The sequence below is a fragment of the Microcaecilia unicolor genome, chromosome 6 (assembly GCF_901765095.1).
Source record: "Microcaecilia unicolor chromosome 6, aMicUni1.1, whole genome shotgun sequence".
In the NCBI taxonomy this organism is placed as follows: Eukaryota; Metazoa; Chordata; class Amphibia; order Gymnophiona; family Siphonopidae; genus Microcaecilia; species Microcaecilia unicolor.
The window spans coordinates 46879612-46903293 of NC_044036.1; the positions used below are offsets into that span (position 1 = coordinate 46879612).

General features: G+C 42.6%; 1 protein-coding gene across 2 annotated transcripts in view; it reads left to right on the forward strand.

Moving 5' to 3' along the window:
- The window catches only part of LRRC7 (leucine rich repeat containing 7), a 593735-nt gene that overhangs the window by 475108 nt on the left and 94945 nt on the right, over positions 1-23682 (forward strand). For both annotated transcript variants that reach the window (XM_030207242.1, XM_030207243.1), the window contains 3 exons: positions 9105-9314; positions 16580-16691; positions 16901-17072. In XM_030207242.1, coding sequence (XP_030063102.1) covers positions 9105-9314; positions 16580-16691; positions 16901-17072 — 494 coding nt within the window. The remainder of the gene's footprint in view (positions 1-9104; positions 9315-16579; positions 16692-16900; positions 17073-23682) is intronic.

Below are 23682 nucleotides of genomic sequence, written 5' to 3' on the forward strand. Positions count from 1 at the left end.
ACTTCTATTATATTAAGAATCTCTTTCCAGCTCTACATTCTGGGAAGGGAGAGGGTCGAGGGACAACAACCACTGGAGGATTAAGGACCTAACTTGCCCTTAATCCCTTCAGTCATCAGCTGCTCAAACAGAGTGCCAAGTCTAAATAAAAATGTCCATCTTTTTGGACATAGACGCCCCTTCCTCTTCTGACATCAGAGCTGGACATCCATATTTTGGCCCCTCCCTAATTCCACATAAAACACACCCAGACCATGCTCCCTTGCCATATGGATGTACTGCAGTTTTAGTCGTCCATCTCTCAGCTTTATAAAATCAGGAATTGATCAGCCATGTAATATGAATGTCTAAAAGCCAATTCTCAGACGTCAAAAACATAAATATAGCTTCTAAAATAAGGGCCATTGGCACCTATGTGTCTTTCTAAACTACTAGTGCTAATCATACAGATATTGTGCCCAGGGGCGGTCAGAGGCAAGATGCCGCCTGAGGCAGAGCTAAAATGCCACCCCTCCCCCCTTGGTTACAACAGAAATGCCCAATCAGTCTCAAGATTTAACCCCTTGGGCGAAATAGCCCCTAATGAAAATTTCATAGTTTTTCAATTAGATTGAATTGCCCCCCGCTGATTACATTCATCTATAATATTTTTGGACTGTCTAACTTTGATACAAAATAAGGTTTCATATTTGGTCACACCACACAGAGGTACAAGAGCAGGTTTTGAATCATGAACATTTAAACCAACATGAGGAAGGCAAATTTCAGTCCAGATGGACACCAGTTCACTTGGGGTTTCAGGATAGCCTTAGTAAATATCAGTGAGCAAGAACTGGCCTGCACACTGCTTCACTTGTATGCAAATAAGTCTCATGTATATTCATTATTCTCAGATTGGTTTCCAAAAGGACCTGAGGTTGCCTATTTCTGCACCAATATAAATATGACTATGGAACATGATTTTATAGGAAAAGGCTTTTGCTTTGACTGCAAAGCCCAACTCATACATAATTCTTCATTTAATTATGCCATGGCTAACACTCTGGCCAGTGTAAAATATCAGTTGTAAAAGACTTGTTGATTTCATGAATCATTCTCTCAGTGTTCAAGGAACTCACATCTTATAACAAAGACTGGAATCTATTTAGTGGCCTATAGCTTTCTTTTCCTTTTTTTTATTATTTATCTTTTAATTTATTACATTCACAATAACCATCATAAATGTACAGAAAAGGAAATTTCCATAAAAAAGTAATAAATTTTACCCCCGCATATACTATTTTAAAATAATTGACCTCAAGCGTAGGAATCCAAGAAAGAAAATAACTAAAAAAAAAGAAAAATCACATGAATAGACCTAATTATTCTTTCAGAGGGAGGAAGGTCAATCAGAGGTTACAGCCGGTGGCGGGATAATTACAAGAAGCTGTTGAAGAGGCTTCTTCATTTGTTCTCTTAATTCCAAAAATTCTTGTAATTTCTTGGGTTCAAGAAAAAGGTAATTATTTGAATCTAAAGAGATAAAATATTTACAGGAGAAACGGACCAAGAAGGTCCCACCAAGGGCTACCACTCTCGGTTTAAAAGCCAAGAGCTCACGGCGCCTGGCTTGTGTTTCCCTCAAAATGTCAGGAAATATTTTTATCCTAGAACCCAAGAAATTATCAGACATATGACAAAAATACAGCTTCAAAATATTATTCCTGTCTAAATCAAAAGCGAAAGTCACTATGAGAGTGGCCCTATCTGCTGTCTCTGACTTCTCCAAAATATCAGTCAAATTCATATCCACATTTTCAGTCATAGAAGTCTTTTTAGAAATATAAATCACTTTTGATACCAATGGGTGGTTATCAGCAGGAATTTGCAAAATGTCTGAGGAGTATCTCTTGAGAAGTTCAGCTGCAGATATATATGGTGTTTTTGGAAAATTAATCAGTCGTACATTATTTTTTTTCATTTGGTTCTCCAAGAATTCCAATTTTTTCGAGGAAACAAAATTATCCTTGATTACTAAGTTTACTGATTTTTTCAGAGAAACCATGTCTGTGTTTAATGTTTCAAAGTTTTTTCCCTGAACTTCCACCTTCGTAGACAGGCTTTGATAAAGATTTTTAAACTCGCTTGTTTGCTCCTGAAAAGTTTTAGACATCAGAAGAAGTGAGTTGTTCACACTCTGCAAAGCCTCCCATAAGGCATCCATTGTAACAATTGTAGGCTTCACCAACCTCAACTCCTTGACGGAAACCGCTCCGGGAATCTTCGGGGAGGGGAGCTCACTCTCCAACCCGATAGCTGATATTTCAACCGGAGTCGACGTTGCACCGAGCCCTCCCTGCACTCCCCGGGTTCTTTGACCCACTTCGGGCGATTCCAGCGGTGTCAGCAGCGGCGAAACATAATCATTTCCGGGTCTTGGAGGGGTGGCGCCAACAGGTGGACTTAGCGTCACTCCTTCTCCGCTAGTATCCGGCGAAAACGCCTTGGTGTTCCCCGAAGTAGCCGCTGATGTCCCCGACGTTGTGACCCCATAATGCTCCAAGGTAGGTTGAGACGTGGTGGGATTTCCAGCAGTGCTCATGGAGGGATAAGCAACTGTTTTTCCTTTCCTCTTACCCATTTTCCATGGGTAGCGCGCCAAAATGTAGCTTTATTTTCAAAAGGGTCTCTCTATTTAAATTTAGCTAATGCCTTTTCATTTGTAGCTCAAGTTGCATTAGGTATGTCCATGTCCCCAGAGAGTTTATATTCTAACTTTGTACCCAAGGTCACAAAGAGCACCAGTGGGATTGGGGATTCTGGCTTCCCTGGTTCTTAGGCTGCTACTCGAACCATTAGGATACTCCTCCATTCTTGGATTTTTTTTTTTTACTTTATTTTTATTAAATTTACCAAAAAGAATCTAACAAGTATCCAGTTGTTAACAGAAATATAGATATTACTACTACTATTTATCATTTCTATAGCGCTACAAGGCATACGCAGCGCTGTACACAATACACAAAAAAGACAGTCCCTGCTCAAAGAGCTTACAATCTAGATAAGACAGGTAAACAGATAGAACAAATAAGGGTAAGGGAATAATAGGTGAGGTTAAAGGACAGGGTAAGTAAGAAGTGGTTAGGAGTCAAAAGCAGTGGTAAAGAGGTGAGCTTTAAGTTTGGACTTGAAAACGGCCAAAGACGGGGCCAGACGCACAGGCTCGGGAAGTCTATTCCAGGCGTGGGGAAAGGAAAAAAAATATACTTCACAAGTAATACAATATATAGGCAAATAAACTAAAACTCCATCGTCCACTCGTTAGACCACAGTTATTACAAAGAGAAGCAGATCAAACTTAAGTGCAGGTAATATTAAAGAAAAAAAATAATACAAAGTAAGGCTTAATGGCATAAGCTTCCCTTAAATCAAAATCTCACAAATATTCAACCATCAGGCAAAGCAGAATATCCAGTCACCTTCTTAATATCAAGAAAATGAAGTAGCTGTTCAGGGACAAAGAATATGCTCGTTCATTAAGGGCCCTGTTTACAAAGCTGTGCTAGTGTTTTTAGTGCGTGCTAAAAATTAGCGCATGCTAACAATGTAGACGCCCATAGGAATATTATGGGTATCTACAGGGTCAGCACGTGCTAAAATCACTAGCGCACTTTTGGAAACGGGGCCCTAAGATACTTCACCAGATATTTTATTTATTTATTTATTTGCTGCATTTATATCCCACATTTTCCCACCTATTTGCAGGCTCAATGTGGCTTACAATATAATACAACAACAATCACATTGATGGAATAAGAAATTTTACATGGATAATGTGGCAAAAAAGTACACCCAAGAGCAGTAATTTCTTGCCGTATGGCTAGAAGTAACTTTCTTCTCTGCTGAGTGACACCGAACCTTCAGAGTACACTCTCATGGATCTTCCTCCACCCCCATCCCGCTCTCTGTTGGAGTTCCCCAGGGATCTGTCCTTGGACCCCTTCTTTTTTCAATCTACACTGATCTCATCTCATGGTTTCCAGTATCATTTTTACGCTGACGACACCCAGCTGTATCTCTCCACACCAGACATCACTGCGGAAACCCAGGCCAAGGTATCGGCCTGCTTATCCGACATTGCTGCATGGATGTCCAACCGCCACCTGAAACTGAACATGGCCAAGACCGAGATTATTGTCTTCCCACCTAAACCTACTTCTCCTCTTCCTCTGCTCTCAATCTCAGTTGATAACACCCTCATCCTCCCCGTCTCATCCGCCCGCAACCTCGGAGTCATCTTCGACTCGTCTCTCTCCTTCTCTGCGCATATCCAGCAGACAGCCAAGACCTGTCGCTTCTTCCTCTTCAACACCAGCAAAATTCGCCCTTTCCTCTGAGCACACCACCCGAACTCTCATCCATGCTCTCATTACCTCTCGCCTTGACTACTGCAACCTACTCCTCACTGGCCTCCCACTTAACCATCTATCCTCCCTTCAATCCATTCAGAACTCTGCTGCACGTCTTATATTCCGCCTGAACCGATATACTCATGTCACCCCTCTCCTCAGGTCACTTTACTGGCTTCCGATCAGATACCGCATACAGTTCAAGCTTCTCCTTCTTACCTACAAATGCACTCAGTCTGCAGCCCCTCATTACCTCTCTACCCTCATCTCCCCTTACGTTCCCGCCCGAAACCTCCGCTCACAGGACAAATCCCTCCTCTCAGTACCCTTCTCCACCACCGCCAACTCCAGGCTCCGCCCATTCTGCCTCACCTCACCCTTTGCTTGGAATAAACTTCCCGAGCCCTTACGCCAAGCCCCCTCCCTACCCATCTTCAAATCCTTACTCAAAACCCACCTCTTCAATGTTGCTTTCGGCACCTAACCTTTATACCTTTCAGGAAATCTAGGCTGCCCCATTCTGATGACCCCTACTTGACTGTTTGTACATTTGTCCTTTAGATTGTAAGCTCTTTGAGCAGGGACTGTCCTTCTATGTTAGATTGTACAGCGCTGTGTAATCCTAGTAGCGCTTTAAAAATGTCAAATAGTAGTAGTAGTAGTAAAAAAAGTACACCCAGGAGCAGTAATTTCTTGCCGTATGGCTAGAAGTAACTTTCTTCTCTCCTGAATGACACAAGACACATCAGGATATATCCAAATTCTCTGTTCAAGCAAAGTAATCGTTGAGTTTCTAAAATAAAGTCTCATCGATGCATTCAAATCCTGTTCAAAAACAAAGTTCACTAATAAAGTGGCACATTCTTTTATCTCCTCTGCTAAGGTCTCTAAGGGGTCCTTTTACAAAGCTATGACAAAATGGAGCTGGTATCGGCACGTGTTTTTGAAGTGCCACTTCTGGGAGGGAGCACTTACCACCACCCTTTGAGGTGATCTCTCTGCCTGCCCTCATTCCAGTCTATCTATCAACTGGATCATCCCCGACTACACAGAGGCCTTATCCCAGTGCTTCCTCCAGCTACTCGGACCCTGTGTCTAACAGGAGGAAGAGCACTTGCTAGTGCACCAGCTTTTTCTATTGCGTGGGGCTAGTCTCACAATATGAACCGTGAGGTTATAGAGGGAGACTCCCATTTTTGTGGGTCATCGCTCGTACTTCCACTCTTTGCACATCAGTAATCATTTAAGTTGCTTTCTAGAGAATCTTGTTTCTTTCATCTTTATTTAAGTTGTAAAGGCCCGTTATTCAAAAAAAGCTGAGCTCCTAAGTTAGGCTCCCAAATTTATGCCCTATTTTTAGTCAAACTTAGGAACATCCATTTTCGGTTGAAAATTCCTCTTAATTTAGGAGCTTAAAAGATATGCCTGTAAATGTAGACCTCCATTCATTTGGCTTATTTATGAGCCTAGAGCTGAAATTCAGTGCTAAGCTTTTTTCTATTTTTGTTGATGGTTCTCTCATTCTCCCTGTCTCCTCAGCTCGAAACCTTGGGGTCATCTTTGACTCTTCTCTCTCCTTCTCTGCTCATATCCAGCAGATCGCCAAGACCTGTCATTTCTTTCTTTACAACATCCGTAAAATCCACCCCTTTCTTTCCGAGCACTCTACCAAAACCCTCATCCACACCCTTGTCACCTCTCGTTTAGACTACTGCAATCTGCTTCTTGCTGGCCTCCCACTTAGTCACCTCTCCCCTCTCCAATCGGTTCAAAACTCTGCTGCCCGTCTCATCTTCCGCCAGGGTCGCTTTACTCATACTACCCCTCTCCTCAAGTCGCTTCACTGGCTCCCTATCCGTTTTCGCATCCTGTTCAAACTTCTTCTACTAACCTATAAATGTACTCACTCTGTTGCTCCCCAGTATCTCTCCACACTCGTCCTTCCCTACACCCCTTCCCGTGTACTCCGCTCCATGGATAAATCCTTTTTATCTGTTCCCTTCTCCACTACTGCCAACTCTAGACTTCGCGCCGTCTCGCTGCACCCTACGCCTGGAATAAACTTCCTGAGCCCCTACATCTTGCTCCATCCTTGGCCACCTTTAAATCTAGACTGAAAGCCCACCTCTTTAACATTGCTTTTGACTCGTAACCACTTGTAACCACTCGCCTCCACCTACCCTCCTCTCCTCCTTCCTGTACACATTAATTGACTTGATTTGCTTACTTTATTTTTTGTCTATTAGGTTGTAAGCTCTGTGAGCAGGGACTGTCTTTCTTCTATGTTTGTGCAGCACTGTGTACGCCTTGTAGCGCTATAGAAATGCTAAATAGTAGTAGTAGTAGTAGTAAGCTCCTAAAAGTTCTTTTTCTCCCTAAATCCACTCTTGTTGTCACCCACATTTTATGCTCCCAAATTTAGGAGTTTAGTGAAATTTTGAGTATAAATTTAGGCATGTGTCCCTAGTAAATTTTCAAAGAGGCCAATTTATGAGCATAATTCTCAAGATTAAAAGCATAAATCCTTTGTCTATCAGGCCCAACATTATTACGGGATTATCTGATAAAACAGTTGTCCTTGTATGCACCCCAGTATCATTCTACTGGGCCAAAACATTGTACAGCCACACTGCCATGTTATAATCGTCAATGGTAGCCTACAGTGGTACTTCTCAACCCTGTCCTGGAGGCACACCTAGCCAGTCGAGTTTTCAGGATTACCACAATGAATATGCATGAGATAGATTTGCATACAGTGGGCCTCAAATATATGCAGCTTTCATTACATTACAGTGATCCTGAAAACCTGACTGTCTAGTAATATTCCTTCTTAGCTGAGCGGGAGTCCGCCAACTGCATTGCTGCCAGTAGGGGGCGGTGCTTCAATATTGTGTTTTCAATCATTAGAGACAAGCAGGTTCCCTGGAGCCCTGCAGAGCTTGCCCATCTCTCACTACTGAAAATGTGATAGTAAAACAGTGAGGACTCCCATTCAGCTTAGAGGGAACAGTGCTATCTAGGCAGTGCTTTTTTGTAGAAAAAAAGGTGCCAGTACTCATTGTGGGCGGAGTCACCACATATTACTCCATCCCTATTATAGCCACACCCACATTTGCCACACCCCTTATACCAGCCATAGCACATATAAACAGACATCATTGAAAATATTATACTAGTATAGGAGAAAAAAATAACGTGATGTTTTTTTCATTACAAATAATTTCTGTAAGCTGTTACAACTCCAGTATGCCCAGTGCAAAATAAGACAGCAGATGTAAATTCTCAAATTGGACATATTCCAGACACTAAAATGAAAATAAAATTATTTTTTTCTACCTTTGTTGTCTGGTGACTTTGTTTTTCTGATCATGCTGGCTCAGTATCTGATCCTGCTGCTCTCTGTCCTCTTAACTCCGTTTCCAGGGCTTCCTTTCCATTTATTTCTTTACTTTCCTCCTTTCTTTTTCATTTCTTGCCCTACATCCGTAAGTAAAAGCTGGGTCCTCCGCAGACTTGACTGTCCAGTGGATCCAGCTTTGGCCTATTTTCTATATCCATGTGCAGTTTTTCTCCTCTCATCCTTTTCCCTCATCTCATCTTCTTCCTCACTCTTCCCTTGCCTCCATCCATGCCCAGCATTTCTTCTCTCTCCCTTCCCTCTCCTCCATCCACCCTGCCATCCACCCATGTCCAGCGACCCCCCATCCCTCCTGCCATCCACCCATGTCCAGCAATTTTCCCTTCCCCTTGCCATGCACCCGTGTCCTACGACCCTCCTGTCCCCCTGCCCTCCCCTGCCATCCACCCATGTCCAGCGAAACCCTGTCCCCCCTGCCATCTACCCATGTCCAGCGATTCTCTCTTCCCCTGCCATCCACCCATGTCCAGTGACCCTCCTGTCCCCCCTGCCCTCCCCTGCCATCCACACATGTCCAGCATCCCCCCTGTCCCCCCTGCCATCCACCCATGTCCAGCGACCCTCCTGTCCCTCCTGCCCTCCCCTGTCATCCACCCATGTCCAGCAACTCCCCCCGTTCCCCTGCCCTCCACCCATATCCAGCGACTCTCCTCGTTTCCCTGCTCTCCGTCCCTCCAGCCACCCATACCCATCTGAGCCCCCCTCCCCGGCCCAGTCCCCACCTGCCTACCAGCTCCATGCCAACGACCCTCTTCTGCCACCTGGCACTGTGACCCAGCCTTTAAAAAAATCTACGAAGCAGCGGAGCGGTGCCTCGTGTCTGCCTGTAAAAGAAGAAAAATCGCCTCGTCGGCCGGCCTTCCCTCACTGTGTCCTGCCCTCTGATGTAACTTCCTATTTCTGCAAGGGCGGAACACAGTGAGGGAAGGCCGGCCAACGAGGCAATTTTTCTTCTTTTACAGGCAGACGCAAGGCACCGTTCTGCCGCTTCGTATATTTTTTTAAAGGCTGGGTCACGGTGCCGGGTGGCAGGAGAAGAGGGTCGTCAGCACAGAGCTGGTAGGCAGGTGGGGACTGTAGCGGGGAGGGGACCTACAAAAAAGGTGCTGTACGCCGTACCGACGCGTACCGGCGCGTACCAGCACAAAAAAAGCACTGTATCTAGGTGTGCCTCCAGGAGAGAGTTGAGAAGCGCTAGGCTATGAAAATTCTTAGTTATTGTAAATAACAGTTCATAATGTCTGTGTGTGTATAAACGCATAGGCTATAATTATCATTTCTTACTTTCTAACCTTTAGGTGGAAATAAACCTGAAACGATATCCAACCCCGTACCCTGAAGATTTGAAGAACATGGTGAAATCAGTGCAAAACATGGTGGGCAAGACCAGCCATGGAGTGCTTGGAGTGCCTGTCGAGAACTCAATACCTACCAGCAACATTGAGCAAAATATGCAAGAGAAATATGACCACAAATGGCCCATGCTTACAAAGGAAATTAAAACGGAGGTAAGCTGATGAAATATTTGACACATTCCGGGAGAGAGGAAATTTCAGGCTGTCCATTACATGCCATTGTTACATTGCTGATGCTGTCTTTAATTTGTTCTGCTTGGAAAACTGAGTGGTCTTTTCAGGAAGAGTTACAGAAGAAAAACAAACATAATATGTATCTCTCACTGCAATTCAATATTCTTTATTTGTTCACTGGCACAAAAAGAGGTGGCTGTTATATTTACTAAAATTAATAAATCATTTAGGGGGCCTTTTACTAAAGGTGTGCTAGAGGTTTTAGCTTGTGCTAATAAACGACTGGTGGTAAACGCTGAGATGCCCATTATATTCCTACGGGCATCTCAGTGTTTAGTGCCAGCTGATTTTTAACATAAGCTAAAAATGCTAGCACACTTTATAAAAGACCTCATTATTGTACCAATTTTAAAAAATTTTCTTTTAGCCATTTTTTAATTTCATACCAACAAAATAATTACATATAAAGATAATTGGCTAAAAACAAAAACAAAAAAATCCCTGTGATATGGAGAAATATTCTTTTTCAAGGCCCATATTATTCCTAAACAACAAACAAATTTTTACCAATTAAGGGGCTCGTTTATTAAAGCTTAGCGTGCTCTAATGGAATTAGCGTGCACTAAATGCTGCACATCCTGTTTTATACCTGTGGGTCACGTGGTACTTAGCGCATGCTAATGTACATTAGCGTACATGAAGCTTTAGTAAAAGGGCCCCTTAAATTAAAACCAACCAACAAACAAAAAGCATATCAGATATATTTATAACTGCCAATTCCAGAGGTGGTACAAGTAATTGTCAGGTTAAATGTAGAGGAAAAGGAAATAATCTGTCACCAAGATTTCTAATCAAATAAGAATTTTAAAAAGTATGCGTAAGGCGAATTCTATAAATGGCACTAAAAAAAAATTCAGCACTGGAAACAAATCGACGCTAAATGCTCTTCTATGAAGGGCTTCCCAAGTTGAGTGCACTTTATAGAGTAGCACACAGAGCCAATTCCCGTACCTAAATTTGGGTGCCGATATTTTACGCCAGCTGAAACCTGGCATAAATGCCGGCGCCCAAACCAGCATTTATGCTAGCATAGCTTTGTAAAAGAGGCCCTAAGTTTGGATACCTGGTGAGTTGAAACAGAGGTAGAAGTTTTTTTTACCAAGTCGGAACATAAGAATAGCCATACTGGGTCAGCAGACCAATGGTCCATCTAGCCCAGTATCCTTCTTCCAGGAGTAGCCAATCCAGGTCACAAGTACCTGGCAGAAACCCAAATAGTAGCAACATTCCAGAACATCAAAGAGTAGCAAGATTTGGACAAGTTCCTGGAGGTGTACTACAGATTACCTTAAAGTTGGGCATAGAAACCCAAAATTCTATAACATTGTGTGCAAGTTCTCAGAATGCCCATGACCACGCCCCCTTTTGGGTTGTGTGTTATGGGATTTAAGCACCAAGCGTTATAGAATAGCACATAGCCAGATGCTTGCCCAAATCCTAATTGGTGCTAATTAACACCAATAATTGGTTATTAGCATCCAGTTATTGATGGTTAACAGCTTGTTAGCCAATTAAGCTGTGTGTAATCTTAGCAGCATGCCCAAATTTGAGTGCCTACTTCTGGATGCCATACATAGAATCAGGGGGATATATGTGTAAGTGGTAGCCCCACCTATGTGCCCCCTTGAGAGTACGTACTATGTAAGTTAAGTAGGTATTTGTAGAATAGTACTTAGACAGAACATTGACAAAATTTATCTGCATATGTGTGCACATACGTGCATATGTGATCTAGATTGTACCTTGTGGGTTCTTTTGTATTTTCAGATGACAAATGTGCATAGACTAGAAACTCGCACATTCACCCAGGAGTTATGATATAATAGATACCTTTAATATGATGCCAGCAGAATAATCAACTCACACAGCTTCTGGTTAAAGATGGACAGTATTCATGGCAGTCTCTAATCTCCTGTGCACAGGGAGGGGGCAATGAAAGTTCTGGCCTGCAGAGATTTGTGACTATATCTCCATAGTGCACAGAGGTGGAATACCAGAACAAAAAACAAAAGAAAAGAAAGAAAAAAGCTCCAAAGAAATTCTCCTCTAAAATACCAGTTCATAGTGTAGTTATACTCCTGCTCTGCCTAGCCCAGGTGTGGCAGGACCTGACCAGGATGACCAATCAAATATGTACACGTGAACAGAGCCTGACCAAGTAGCATGCATATCCACAGAAAAAAAGGAATGTCTCTCCCTCAATTACTAACTGATAAGGCAGGGTGAAGGTCTCTGGCTGTGGTAGGGGGATTCAGAGACAAAGCAGTGTAAACGTGGGCATGTCAGATGAGGTCTAAAGTAAGACCTTAGATATTTAGGGAAAGGTCTCAGCAAGCCTAATTCACAGCTGTGTGGCCCAATTTCCAATGACAAAAGCAGGTTTGTACCATTCTGCATCAATATGAAATTAAACAAAACATTTATATGCAGCACGACTTATTTTCCGCCAAAATCGTTATACCCACACTAGCCCACTCCTCAAGTCACTTCACTGGCTCCCTGTCCGCTTCTGCATACAGTTCAAACTTCTCTTACTGACCTTTAAATGCATCCATTCTGCAGCCCCTCATTACCTCTCCAATCTCATCTCTCCCTACATTCCTTCCCGTGAACTCCGCTCACTGGACAAATCTCTCTTGTCGTCCCCCTTCTCCTCTAGTGCTAACTCCAGACTTCGTTCCTTTTCCCTCGCTACACCTTATGCCTGGAATAGACTTCCTGAGCCTCTACATCTAGCTTCATCTCTACCTGTTTTCAAATCTATGCTAAAAACCCACCTTTTCACCACTGCTTTTGACTCCTAGCCACTACTCAATTTGCCCTCCCCTTGTTCCTTCTCACCCAGTACTTCCCTTGTCCTTAATTGTTTTGTCTATCTGTCTTTTTTTTAGATTGTAAGCTCTTTTGAGCAGGGACTGTCTCTCTCTATGTTGGATGTTCAGCGCTGCGTGCGTCTGGTAGCGCTATACAAATGTTAATAATAATAATAATATGCAGAACAGATGTATAAATGTGAGTGCCGAGTTTATAGAACTGCCATGTATGAATGCAACAAATCTTGAAATTCTGCAGCTTTACGGAACAATATGTGATTCAGACTTCATTACCCATTAACAAGTTGGGGAAATTAATTTTTCAGTTTCACAACCTACAAAACATTGTTAGAATATATATTCCAAAGGAAAAGAAACATTTTATATGAGAACAAAGACCACTGGTCTTTGCATATGCTATCATCTGAATAGCTCTAGAATATCAGGGTGACATTTGTTCTTGGGATTCATGGGAGGAATGGATTATTAATTTTTTATCATTATAAAACAGTTTGAACTTTAAACAGTGCCAAGTTGGCTTCTAATTGAGTGTAGAAACAGAACAGATTGAATCCATAGAAACTATCGTTCCAAAGATTTGGGTACAACAAGTGAAACACCAGGCTTCCATCAGTAGGAGCTCTAATTAGTATGTAGTAAAGATCTCCTGTTCTGAGTCCAGCTTAGGACGACTGAATTTATGAGAGCTGTGAAAGCAGTGAAACTGGCAGGGCTGGGAGATATCCTTATAGCAGTGTAAAGGGGGGTAACCAGGCAGACGATTAGTGGGTGAAATGGTCCTTATCTGCCAGCATCTGCTACGTTACTAAGGGTCCACTTTCAAAGATTTACTCAGCAGCAAAGACAATCCGTCAATTTCCATAGTTCAATCTATTCACATATTAATTTTTTTAAATCAAAAATGGTTGTTGGGAAAAAAAAAAGCAACTCAGCAACCAAACCAGATCAACAACTAGCTGTCTTTAGAAGTGTTTAGGTTTGTAACTAAAACAAATTTTGACCCATTATATTTAAGCCTGCAATTTCATTCGCCCAGTTTTAACTGTGTAAGTTAGTTGGTTAGCATTAAAAATTTGAGCTAACAAATCAACTACTTTTCTCTAGCCTAGGAATGGATTGAATTTAAGCAGCTTGCATAAACTCTGGCCATCGTGTTTGGGCAGATTTGAATGATGATGCAAGTCCATTATCTGCTGACATTTACTATGTTACTGTGAATGTTTATTGGGGACATTATCAATATGGGCTAATGTTAAGACGTGTACGTTTACTGTTAACCCCAGTTTTTAGTAACTACCCTGTTTCCCCGAAAATAAGACATCCCCTGAAAATAAGACCTAGTAGAGGTTTTGCTGAATTGCTAAATATAAGGCCTCCCCCGAAAGTAAGACCTAGCAAAGTTTTTGTTTGGCCACGATGGGTGCCCACTCTCTCCCACCAGAAGCTCACTATTTGGCAACTAGCCACCCAGCCCAGTTCCCATTAGTGTGCCGGTAGTGATGGCGATATGGTACTGTGTTGTGGTTTATTAGGGGAGGTTGTTTGTTTTTCTTGTGTCCTTGTGAGAGCCGGAAGTCTATAACACAAAGCAACGCATTCTTCCTCTATCAGGGGCCATCGTTGGGATTTTTTTTGTATGTGTAATCGTCTCTAGTGTGGTGCATTTGGGTATGGCTTATACCGTGTTTCGCCGAAAATAAGACATCCCGTGAAAATAAGACCTAGTGCATCTTTGGGAGCAAAAATTAATATAAGACACTGTCTTATTTTCGGGGAAACACGGTAGCTGGTCAATATTCTGCCCACAGTGGTTAGCATTTGTTAAAAGCAGACTTCTATGGGTAGAACTAGCCCCAGATAGTCAATGCTGAACCGTGTCTGGACCCCGGCATTATATATTTATTTTTCAAACTTTTATACCACTTAAACCTAAGCAGTTTACAAAATACAACAAATCTGTATTAAAATCAAATACAGTAACAAAACATGCAAAAATAAGAAACACTCTTCTGATAGTATAACCTGCTTCTACACTCCAATTACAGCTCTCCTAATCCCAAATCACGTAAATGCCTTAACAAACAGGTATCCAGGGCTAATTCTAATTCAGCATGTGCTAGCTGCCAGGTTTTATGCAAGTCCCAGCTGATTCAGCCAGGACCCACAAAAGACACTTATTTTTAGATTATAAGCTCTATCGAGCAGGGACTGTCTCTCTGTGTCAGGTGTTCAGCGCTGCGTGCGTCTGGTAGCGCTATACAAATGTTAATAATAATAATAATCATCATCAGCCAGGACCCACAAAGGGTATCTGGCCAAGTTCCGATCCCACCCCCATCCTGGAACATGACAAAGCCCCTAAACCCACAGGCGAAAAAAAACCGAGTATAGTTACTTGGTTATTCTTTCTGCCTAATGAGTTTTGGAGAATGGGATAAAAGAGTATCTGTAGCCCTCCCTATTTCACCAGTATGGACATGAGATCCCAGCGTGCAGAACAGGCTTTATACTACCTCAATATTGTGAGGTTGTCGCTAGAGGTCACAGCAGCCATTTTGAAGAGGCAGTCATGCCGGACCGGAGCAAGTGGGCAAAACTCCTGCCTAATCCCTGCTAGACCACCATGGATCAGGCAAGTAGGCCCAGGGGGATCCTCGGATGTGGGGGTGGGAGGGAAGGAGAGGGAATAGGAAGAGGGAGCTTTCTCCATGTTCCGGGGGTTGGAAGGGAGTTTTTGTCATGTTCCAGGAGGTAGGAGAGAGGGAGGGGGGATCGGAAGGGGGACTTTCTTCATGTTCTGGGGGTGGGATCAGAAGGAGGGCTTTCATCAAGTTCCAAGGGTGAGGGGTGGATCGCCACACTTCAGGCCAGTCCCTGGAAGCTATGCAAGTGCTGGTCGATGTGTAGCATTGGCACCCACAGCTAAACGACCAAAGTTAAGACTGCTGTTTATGCGGACCTGTTTAATCACCTAGCTGTGTAGGCACCGGCACTGAATATTGCCAGTACCTGAAGAGCAGCCAGTTCCTTCCCAGCTCCACCCTCAGAACACCTCTCTCTAGTAGGGTTGCCATATTTGCGGAAACAAAAAAGAGGACACAAAAAAAATGGTTGCTATCTTTGCTAAAGAAATATTTAATCATAGAAAATGTATACACCCTAACGCAATACCATTTGTAAACCTGTTACACGGAAATGGCAACCACCATTCCGGCAAATGTAAGCCACATTGAGCCTGCAAATTGGTGGGAAAATGTGGGATACAAATGCTACAAATAAATAAATAAAATAAATAAATGGCTTTTAGTTAATGAATACACATCAAACAGTGACTGACTTGCAGTACAGCAGTAGACAATCTACTTTTCAAAAACTTCTGGATTTGAGTTTGACTGAGTCAGACCTCAAACGTACTTATCAGAAGAGCGCATATCCCTCAACAATTTTGGCTGGCTTCTGAGATACATGTGAAAGTCTTTGCATGACACATGCTTAAAGTTGTGCTGCACGAACACAATTCCTTTCACAGATTCAAGCAGCAGGGAAACAGAGAGGAAATTAGCAATGCCTTTCTCTCTCTTTAGCACCCCCATGTGTCCAGACTGACTAATAGGCCAGAGATGGTTTCTCTCATTATGTGAGTAGGTATGTTGGTCATAGGCACATAAAAGAAAAAGAGGATATTTTCCTAAAAATTTAAAAATCTGGAGGACATATCTGAAGAAATTCTAAAGGAAGACATGTCCTCTTAAAAGAGGACCTAAGGTAACCCTACTGTCTGGTCCACTTCAAAAATAGCTGGTCAGAGCCGATATTCAGTGGCACTGCCCAGTTAAGTGCTACTGAATAAGTTTCATTGCATAGAATGACACCTGTGCTAAAATAGCAAAAGTTAGTGGTAAAATAAAGACTTAACAGCAGCTCACACTGATAACATCCCCCCCTTGGTTAAATTTAGCTGGTAGCTTTTAACCAGCAAGGTTCACCAGCTAACTTCCAAAGAACCTTTTAAAATGGACCTCCATTTTACTGTTTTGTACCTGTGTATTTGTATGTTTCAGAAATTCTGCTTATGTCCTCTGGTTTCATAGCTAAAAGAATGTATGTATGTATTTATTTATTTATTTATTTATTTATTAATGTATTTATACCCCACATTATCCCCACAGACATGCATTGAAAACAACATGCAATACTGACATTTCCTTATTCAGTTGCATATTGGAAAATTGTTAGACTATTCACTCCCTCATTTACTGTAACTCACATGAAGGTTTAAGAGACATAGTTTTTTAACAGCCTTTATCGACATGCTCAAGTTTGATTCTTTGGAATGGTTATATTTCACAGGATTCCTTTGGACACACTGCCAATGATCTGAGGATAGCAGAGCTTCGCCCTTCATTATCTGAGGCTCCCTTGTACCCACCCAAGCTTGTTCTTCTGGGAAAAGATAAAAAAGGTACCTGAAAAGCAAGAGCGATTTGGTAAACGTTTGCATACTAAAATCTTTTTTTGTGTGTGTGGGGTGGGGGGGGGGGTCTTTAGAATGGCTTACATAGATTCTTGAACACCACAAGGTGCATATTTCATTTAAAGCTGTTTTGCATATAGTTGTATAAGTCATATGACAGCTACTGAAATATGTTGGGTTTGATCAATTTCTTTCAGAATCAACAGATGAGTCTGAAGCTGACAAACTCCACTGTCTGAATAACAGCGTGTCTTCTGGCACCTACTCAGATTATTCCCCTTCCCAGGCTTCGTCTGGGTCCTCGAATACGCGTGTCAAAGTGCAGACGGCAGCCAAGGATGCTGTAAATAGTTCATTGTGGGGCAACAGGTGTGTTCAAAACTTTTTAAACTGGAATAGTCAAGTATATGTTTTCTACATTTGACTTGTTATTTAGGAATTCCCAACAAGAAGAAACATGTGTACCAAAACAATGCTAATCACGTATGAAGCTGGAAGTGCACTAGAGTCTTCATGCACCATAATCCATTGTCATTCACGTCTCATCTTTTTGGCTTATTAGGTCACGTATAGGTTCTAAGTTATAAGCTCGAGATGGTCCCTTCTTAGCATTCTGAGAGAATCTATAGAAATCAAACAAAATAAAACATGGAAAAGAAAATAAGATGATACCTTTTTTATTGGACATAACTTAATACATTTCTTGATTAGCTTTCGAAGGTTGCCCTTCTTCCTCAGATCGGAAATAAGCAAATGTCCTAGCTGACAGTGTATATAAGTGAAAACATTCAAGCATTACTATGACAGTCTGACAGGGTGGGAGGATGGGGGTGGGTAGGAAGTATGCATGGGGACATCAAAGCATATCATTGATAGAGAGAATCTAAAAACCAGTGCAATATGATTACAACCATTGCCAAGAAAGATAGTTTAAATGTCTTGTCGAAAGGTAAAAAAATATAATCTATTGTAGTTAAATTGATAGAAGATATGAAATACTGGTCACTAATCCATCATCCCTGAAATTCTATAAATGGCACTTGTGTGTGCAAATTTATGTGCACATGCAATTTAATTGAATAATGAGACAATTAGCACTGATAATTGGGTGCTAATCAATGATTAGCACTAATTGGACTTAATTGAAATTTATGCACACCTTTTTAGTCGCTCAGATCCACACGTACATTTTATGTGTGGGTCCGAAAAAGGGACATGGCCTTGGGAAGGTCATGGGCGGATCAAGGTTGTTCCTAGAATTTATGCGCGCTGTTACAGAATAAGGGGGATCCACACCTAATATAGATGCAAGGATTTACACCGGGGTTTACTGGGTGCAAATCATCATGTCTAAAGTTATGCACTAAGCGTTTCTATAAACGGTGCCTAACTTTCAGTGCCATCTATATGGAATAGCGCTTAGCACGTTATTTTTTTGGTGCTATTTATAGAGTTTGATCCTATATGTGTATTAATGCAGATGTTAAATGGGCATGTGTGAAGCACATTAATGCATGGGAGTTAGCATTTCTGCCAATTTCCTAAAAGTAATGCTAATATGCATACAAATTCCTATATTTATTTATTAATGTTCATAGATTATAATAGCTTATTAGATATCAATGCTGTATTTACTTTAATATACGAATGGCAGGACAGAGGCAAGACCAGCACAAATAAGAAGACATACCAAAAAAAAAAAGCAGTCAAACATAAGAAGACCTGGAGACATTTATTGGAACCCAACATGACCCATGTTTCAGTGTATTGCCTGCATCAGGAGTCAATACATTTGTTTCATCGATAATGAGTATGTCTCTTCAGTCTATTAGTGATAATGAACATCCAATATAGCAAACCAAGCAAAACAACTCATGTCTGTCTGGTCGCAATTGCAAGATCATTAGAAATAAAATCAAACCTAGTTTTTGGTTTCTGCAATGACCTTCCCCATTCCTCTACTAACACAAATTGGATTTCCATGACCACAAAACCTCTGTTCCCTCCAAACAGAAATACCTGCCTCACTCTTCCTAAACTGAAAGATGGTCCTCAGGGTTCTTTTAAAGTCACCCCCAACACAACCCAAAACATAGATAAAGGCTCTGGAACCCCACTCCCAATCACCAACTAGACCTCTATGACAGCAAAGCCGCCGCCCACTTTCAAAACGTTCCTCAAAACTTCACCATCAGAAACAGCCATTTTCCCTGCTGCCAGTAGTGGTACCAAAGCCGAAATGGTACTGTTGACACTCTGACCTGCACACCAAAGTATTTGGAGGTCAGTATTTATTTCATACCCTGCTTTAAGAAATGTTTCTCGATTTCAAACAGCCTAAATATTAAATTTTCCCTCAATTAAAAGCATTTGTATTATTTATTTATTTGTTTGTTTGTTGCATTTGTACCCCACATTTTCCCACCTATTAAACAATTACTGGACAGTTGGTTATTTTTCCGAACTAGTAAAGTTTAGTCTTCCATAGCAGAAGAGAACATAGTCTCCTTATACTTCATAAACATCTTTAAACTTTCCTGTTTTGTAAATATATAGAAAATCGGTGACACTGTAATTTTATTTCTTTGTTTATATAATAATATTTATGCAAGGTTTGTAATTATGAACTCTTTAATTGACTTCTTTATTGTTAATCTGTTCATAATTTTTTTTTTGGGGGGGGGGAGTGGGCGGACTACATATGATTGAAATAGAGTAGAATAAGCCAGTGGTTCCATTTTGGATTTGAAGAATAGGGGAGGGGATGTGGAGGCCTTGAAAGCCTGTTTATATGTTCCAGGGTAGGTTTAAAAGGGCCTAGAATACTGCTTACCCTCTTGCTCACGAGCCTGGAGACCCAGTTTCTATTGGTGGGCTGATTTAAGGAGGAGGTCAGTAGTTCTAGCCTGGGACAGGGAGATTGAGGGTAATGAGGAGTGGTATGGAGGCCTGTTTAGAGTACCCAAATGCTGGATCTACTTCATGGGGAACAGGAAGGGGATTTTTCACAATAGCTGGCCTATTCATGTTGTGCTGGTCAAGGAAAGCAGACCTCATGTGGAGAATGTGGTAATGTTAGCAAATTAAAAAAAAAAAAAAAAACAGAAGAACTACGCACCACAGGTGTCATGCAGAAAAGACAGAACAGTGGAGGTAACCAGACCAATAGATTCACACCAAGGGTGCCACCAATTCCTTTATTGAATCTTCAAATAGACTAGACACAAATTATGCTTTGGCCCACAAGGAGTCTGAAGATCTGCAGAAAAAGGAATAAAAATGTATATGCTCTCGACGTCCTTTATTTACCAGAAACCTTGACCACAATTGACAATGTTATCAAAGCCTTGGTAAGATAACACATTCCTTATGTCATTCGTTTGATATATTGAATATTAATACCCAGTATACCACCAATTATACCAATTTTCATGGGAATTTGCATTAATTTTATAGTTTTTAAGCACATGTTTGACCACATATGCATGTAAAAAGCCTTTTATAAAATACCAAGTGGTGTAAATATATGCACATTGTCAAGAAGGTGTGAACTTTGACAGTAAACCTAACTGGCAGCGCAGTTTGGGTGGAGCATAGGAAAAATTTTCAAGTAAACATGCTGGTTATGAAATACTTCAATAAATATATGTACACGCAAACTTTATACAATGAACAGTTACAGTTGCACATTCAAAATGCGATATCTGCCACATACACTAGAATTTTATAAAGATGCAACTTCTTAACCTGGAACAAAAGAACCCCCATGCATGAACAGTTGCATGCTAATTACATGAGCACAGTGGCGTAGGAGGGGGGGGGGCGGTGGTGCGTTCCGCCTCGAGTGCACGCCGCTGGGGGGGTGTCGGCTCCGCTGGTTCACTGCTTTCTCTGCCCCGGAACAGGTTACTTCCTGTTCCGAGGCAGAGAGAACAGGGAACCAGCGGAGCCAACGCAGCTCCCAGCGACGTGCACTTGGAGCGGAGCGGCCCTCCCACCCGCCCTCTTTGGTAAGAATGCGCTCCGGGGGGTGTGCGTGTGTGCGCCGAGCGGGGGTGCGCCATGCTGCACCCGGGGAAGGGTGCACAGCGGTGAACCGCCCCGGGTGTCAGCCGCCCTCGCTACGGCACTGCATGAGCATGTCATTAGAATAAAGCAAAGGTACTTACCTGTAGCAGGTATTCTCTGAGGACAGCAGGCCATTCATTTTCACATGTGGGTGACTTCATCTGCGTCACCCAGTGTGGAGCTTAAATAAAGCCAATATAGTTTTAAGAGCACACACAGCGTCCCCACTGCACATGCTCGACTGCCTTCCCACCCATCTTGAGAGGGCGGGCCCAGCAATACAATAACATAACTTGGAATCAACTCTAAGGGCAGATGGGAGAGTATGTAAGAATGAATGGCCTGCTGTCCTCGGAGAATACCTGCTACAGGTAAGTATCTTCTCTTTCTCCGAGAACAAGCAGGCCATATTCTCACATGTGGGAATCCCTAGCTACCAGGCTCACCGAAAACAACCATTGGTCAATTGAGCCTTGCAACAGCGAGGACAAAATACCGATTAACCTAAAACTATATACAACTGTGTGAGAGTGCAGCCTGGAACAAACAAAACAAGTCTAGAGGGGTGGAGTAGGATTCTAGACATCAAACAAATTCTGCAGAACTGTCAGTCCAAACAGACTATCACTTCAGGTATTCTGCACAAGGCAATAATGAGATGTGAATATGTGGACTGAATATCATGTTGCCGCCTTGCAAATTTCTTCTATGGAGGCTCACCACAAGTTGGATACTGATGCTGCCATGGCTCTGACATTATGAGCCATAACATGACACTCAAGAGTCAACCCATCCTGGGTGTAACTGAAAGAAATGCAAACTGCCATCCAGTTGGAGATTCTTCATTTCCGATGGCAACCCCCATCCTGTTGGGATCAAAAGAAACAAAAAGCTGGGTGGACTGTCTGTAAGGCCTAGTCCACTGCAAGAATAAAGCCAGTGCTGGCTTGTAGTCTACGGTGTGCAGTGTGCTTTTGCCAGGATGGGCATGAGGTTTGGGAAAGAATGTTAGAAGAATGATCGACTGGTTCAGATGGAACTCTGACTCAACCTCAGGCAAGAAATTAGGGTGTGTGTGGAAAATTACTCTGTTATGATGAAATTTAGTGTAAGATGGATCTGCCACTAGGTCCTGAAGCTCACTGACCTAGTGGCAAGGGTGACCAGAGTGTCTGCCCTTGGCACAGGGAGAAAAGTCCACACATGCTGCGTATCTAGTAGGGCCCCTATGAACTCCAGTTGCTGAACGGGGTGGAGATGGGACTTGAGGTAGTTTAAAATGAACCCTAGTAGCCCAAACACCTGAATAGTTCTCCATATGGACTCCTGAGCACCGTCCCTCACCAGCCAATTGTCCAGATAGGGGAACACATGGATTCCCTGTCTGCATAGCAACACTGCAACTACTTCAAGACACTTGGTGAAAACCCTGGGAGCCGGCGCAAGGCCAAAAGACAACACGTGATACTGGAAGTGATGTGTTCCCAGCGGAAATCAAAGATATTTCTTGTGACTTGGAAGTATTGGGATGTGGGTGAAAGCATCCTTTAAGTCCAGAGAACATAGCCAATTGTGTTCCTGAATCAAGGGGAGAAGTGTGCCTAAGGAAACCATCCTGAACTATTCTTTGAATTTGTTCAGGGCCCTTAGGTCTAGGTTGGGACACATCCCCCCTGTTTTCTTCTACACAAGGAAGTACCTGGAGTAGAATCCCTTCCCTTCTTCCCCTGGTGGAATGGGCTTGTCTGCATGGGCCTTTAGAAGGTTGGAGAATTCATCTGCAAGTACCTGCTTGTGCTGAGAGCTGAAGTGAGATGCTCTCGGTGGGCAGTCTGGTGGTCTTTGATGCTAATGCAGGGTATAACCGAGAAGGACTATTTAAAGAACCTACTGGTTGGTGGTTACAAGGGGCCACCTTTTCTGGAAAAAATTCAGCCTCCCCACAACCGGCAGGTCATCTGGAACAGTCACATTTACTGCAGCTGTGCTCTGCTTAAGCCAGTCAAATGTTCTTCCCCTGCTTTGACTGAGGAGCTGGCTGGGCCATGGGTGTACCCAGTTGACGAGAATGAGCATGCTGGGATGGAGTCTGCTGAGGCTAGCAAGAAGAAGGAGCATATCTACACCTCTGTGAGTAGTAGGAACCCCTCTGACCTGGCCAAAAATCTAGAGGAGGAGTTGGAGAAAGTAGCAATGGTGTCAGTGTGTTTCTTGATGAGGTCAGAGACCTCCTCCACCTTATTTCCAAAAAGGCTATCCCCCCAGCACGTAGCGTCCACCAGTCTCTGCTGGACTGCAGGGTCCAAGTCAGAGACATGCAACCATAAGAGTCTGCGCATCACTATACTTTTGGCAGAGATGTGGGACACCACTACAATGGTATTATAAGCGCCCATGGCCAAGAAACTATGACATGCTTCCAATTGACCAGCTAGCGGAGAGATTTAGCCTGCTCCAGTGAAGATAGTCTGCCAAATCAGACATACTGCGCTCTAGGGTTCCGCAAGTAGATCCTCTTGTAGAACTGGTAAGATTGTATGTAGGAAATAAGCAGAGGCCTGAAACATCTTCCCCCGAAAAGAATCCAGGGTTCTAGCTTCTCTGCCCAGGAGCGTCTCTAGAACTCCTGGCTCTCTTGAGCGCAGATTCCATCACCAAGGAATTAGGAGGCAACTGAGGCTTGTCAAACCCTGTGGAACTCTGGATTCGGTACATGGTGTCGATCTTCTTAGGCAGGACAGGGACCAACAGAAGGAACTTCCAGTTCTTCACCTGCACATCTTTCAGGATCCAGTGAAGAGGGATCATCACAGCCTCTCTAGAAGGAGAGTCATAGTCCAGGATCTCAAACTTCTCAGCCCTGGGTTCGTCCTCTGCCTCCAAACAAATGGGAATATTAGCTGCCATTTCC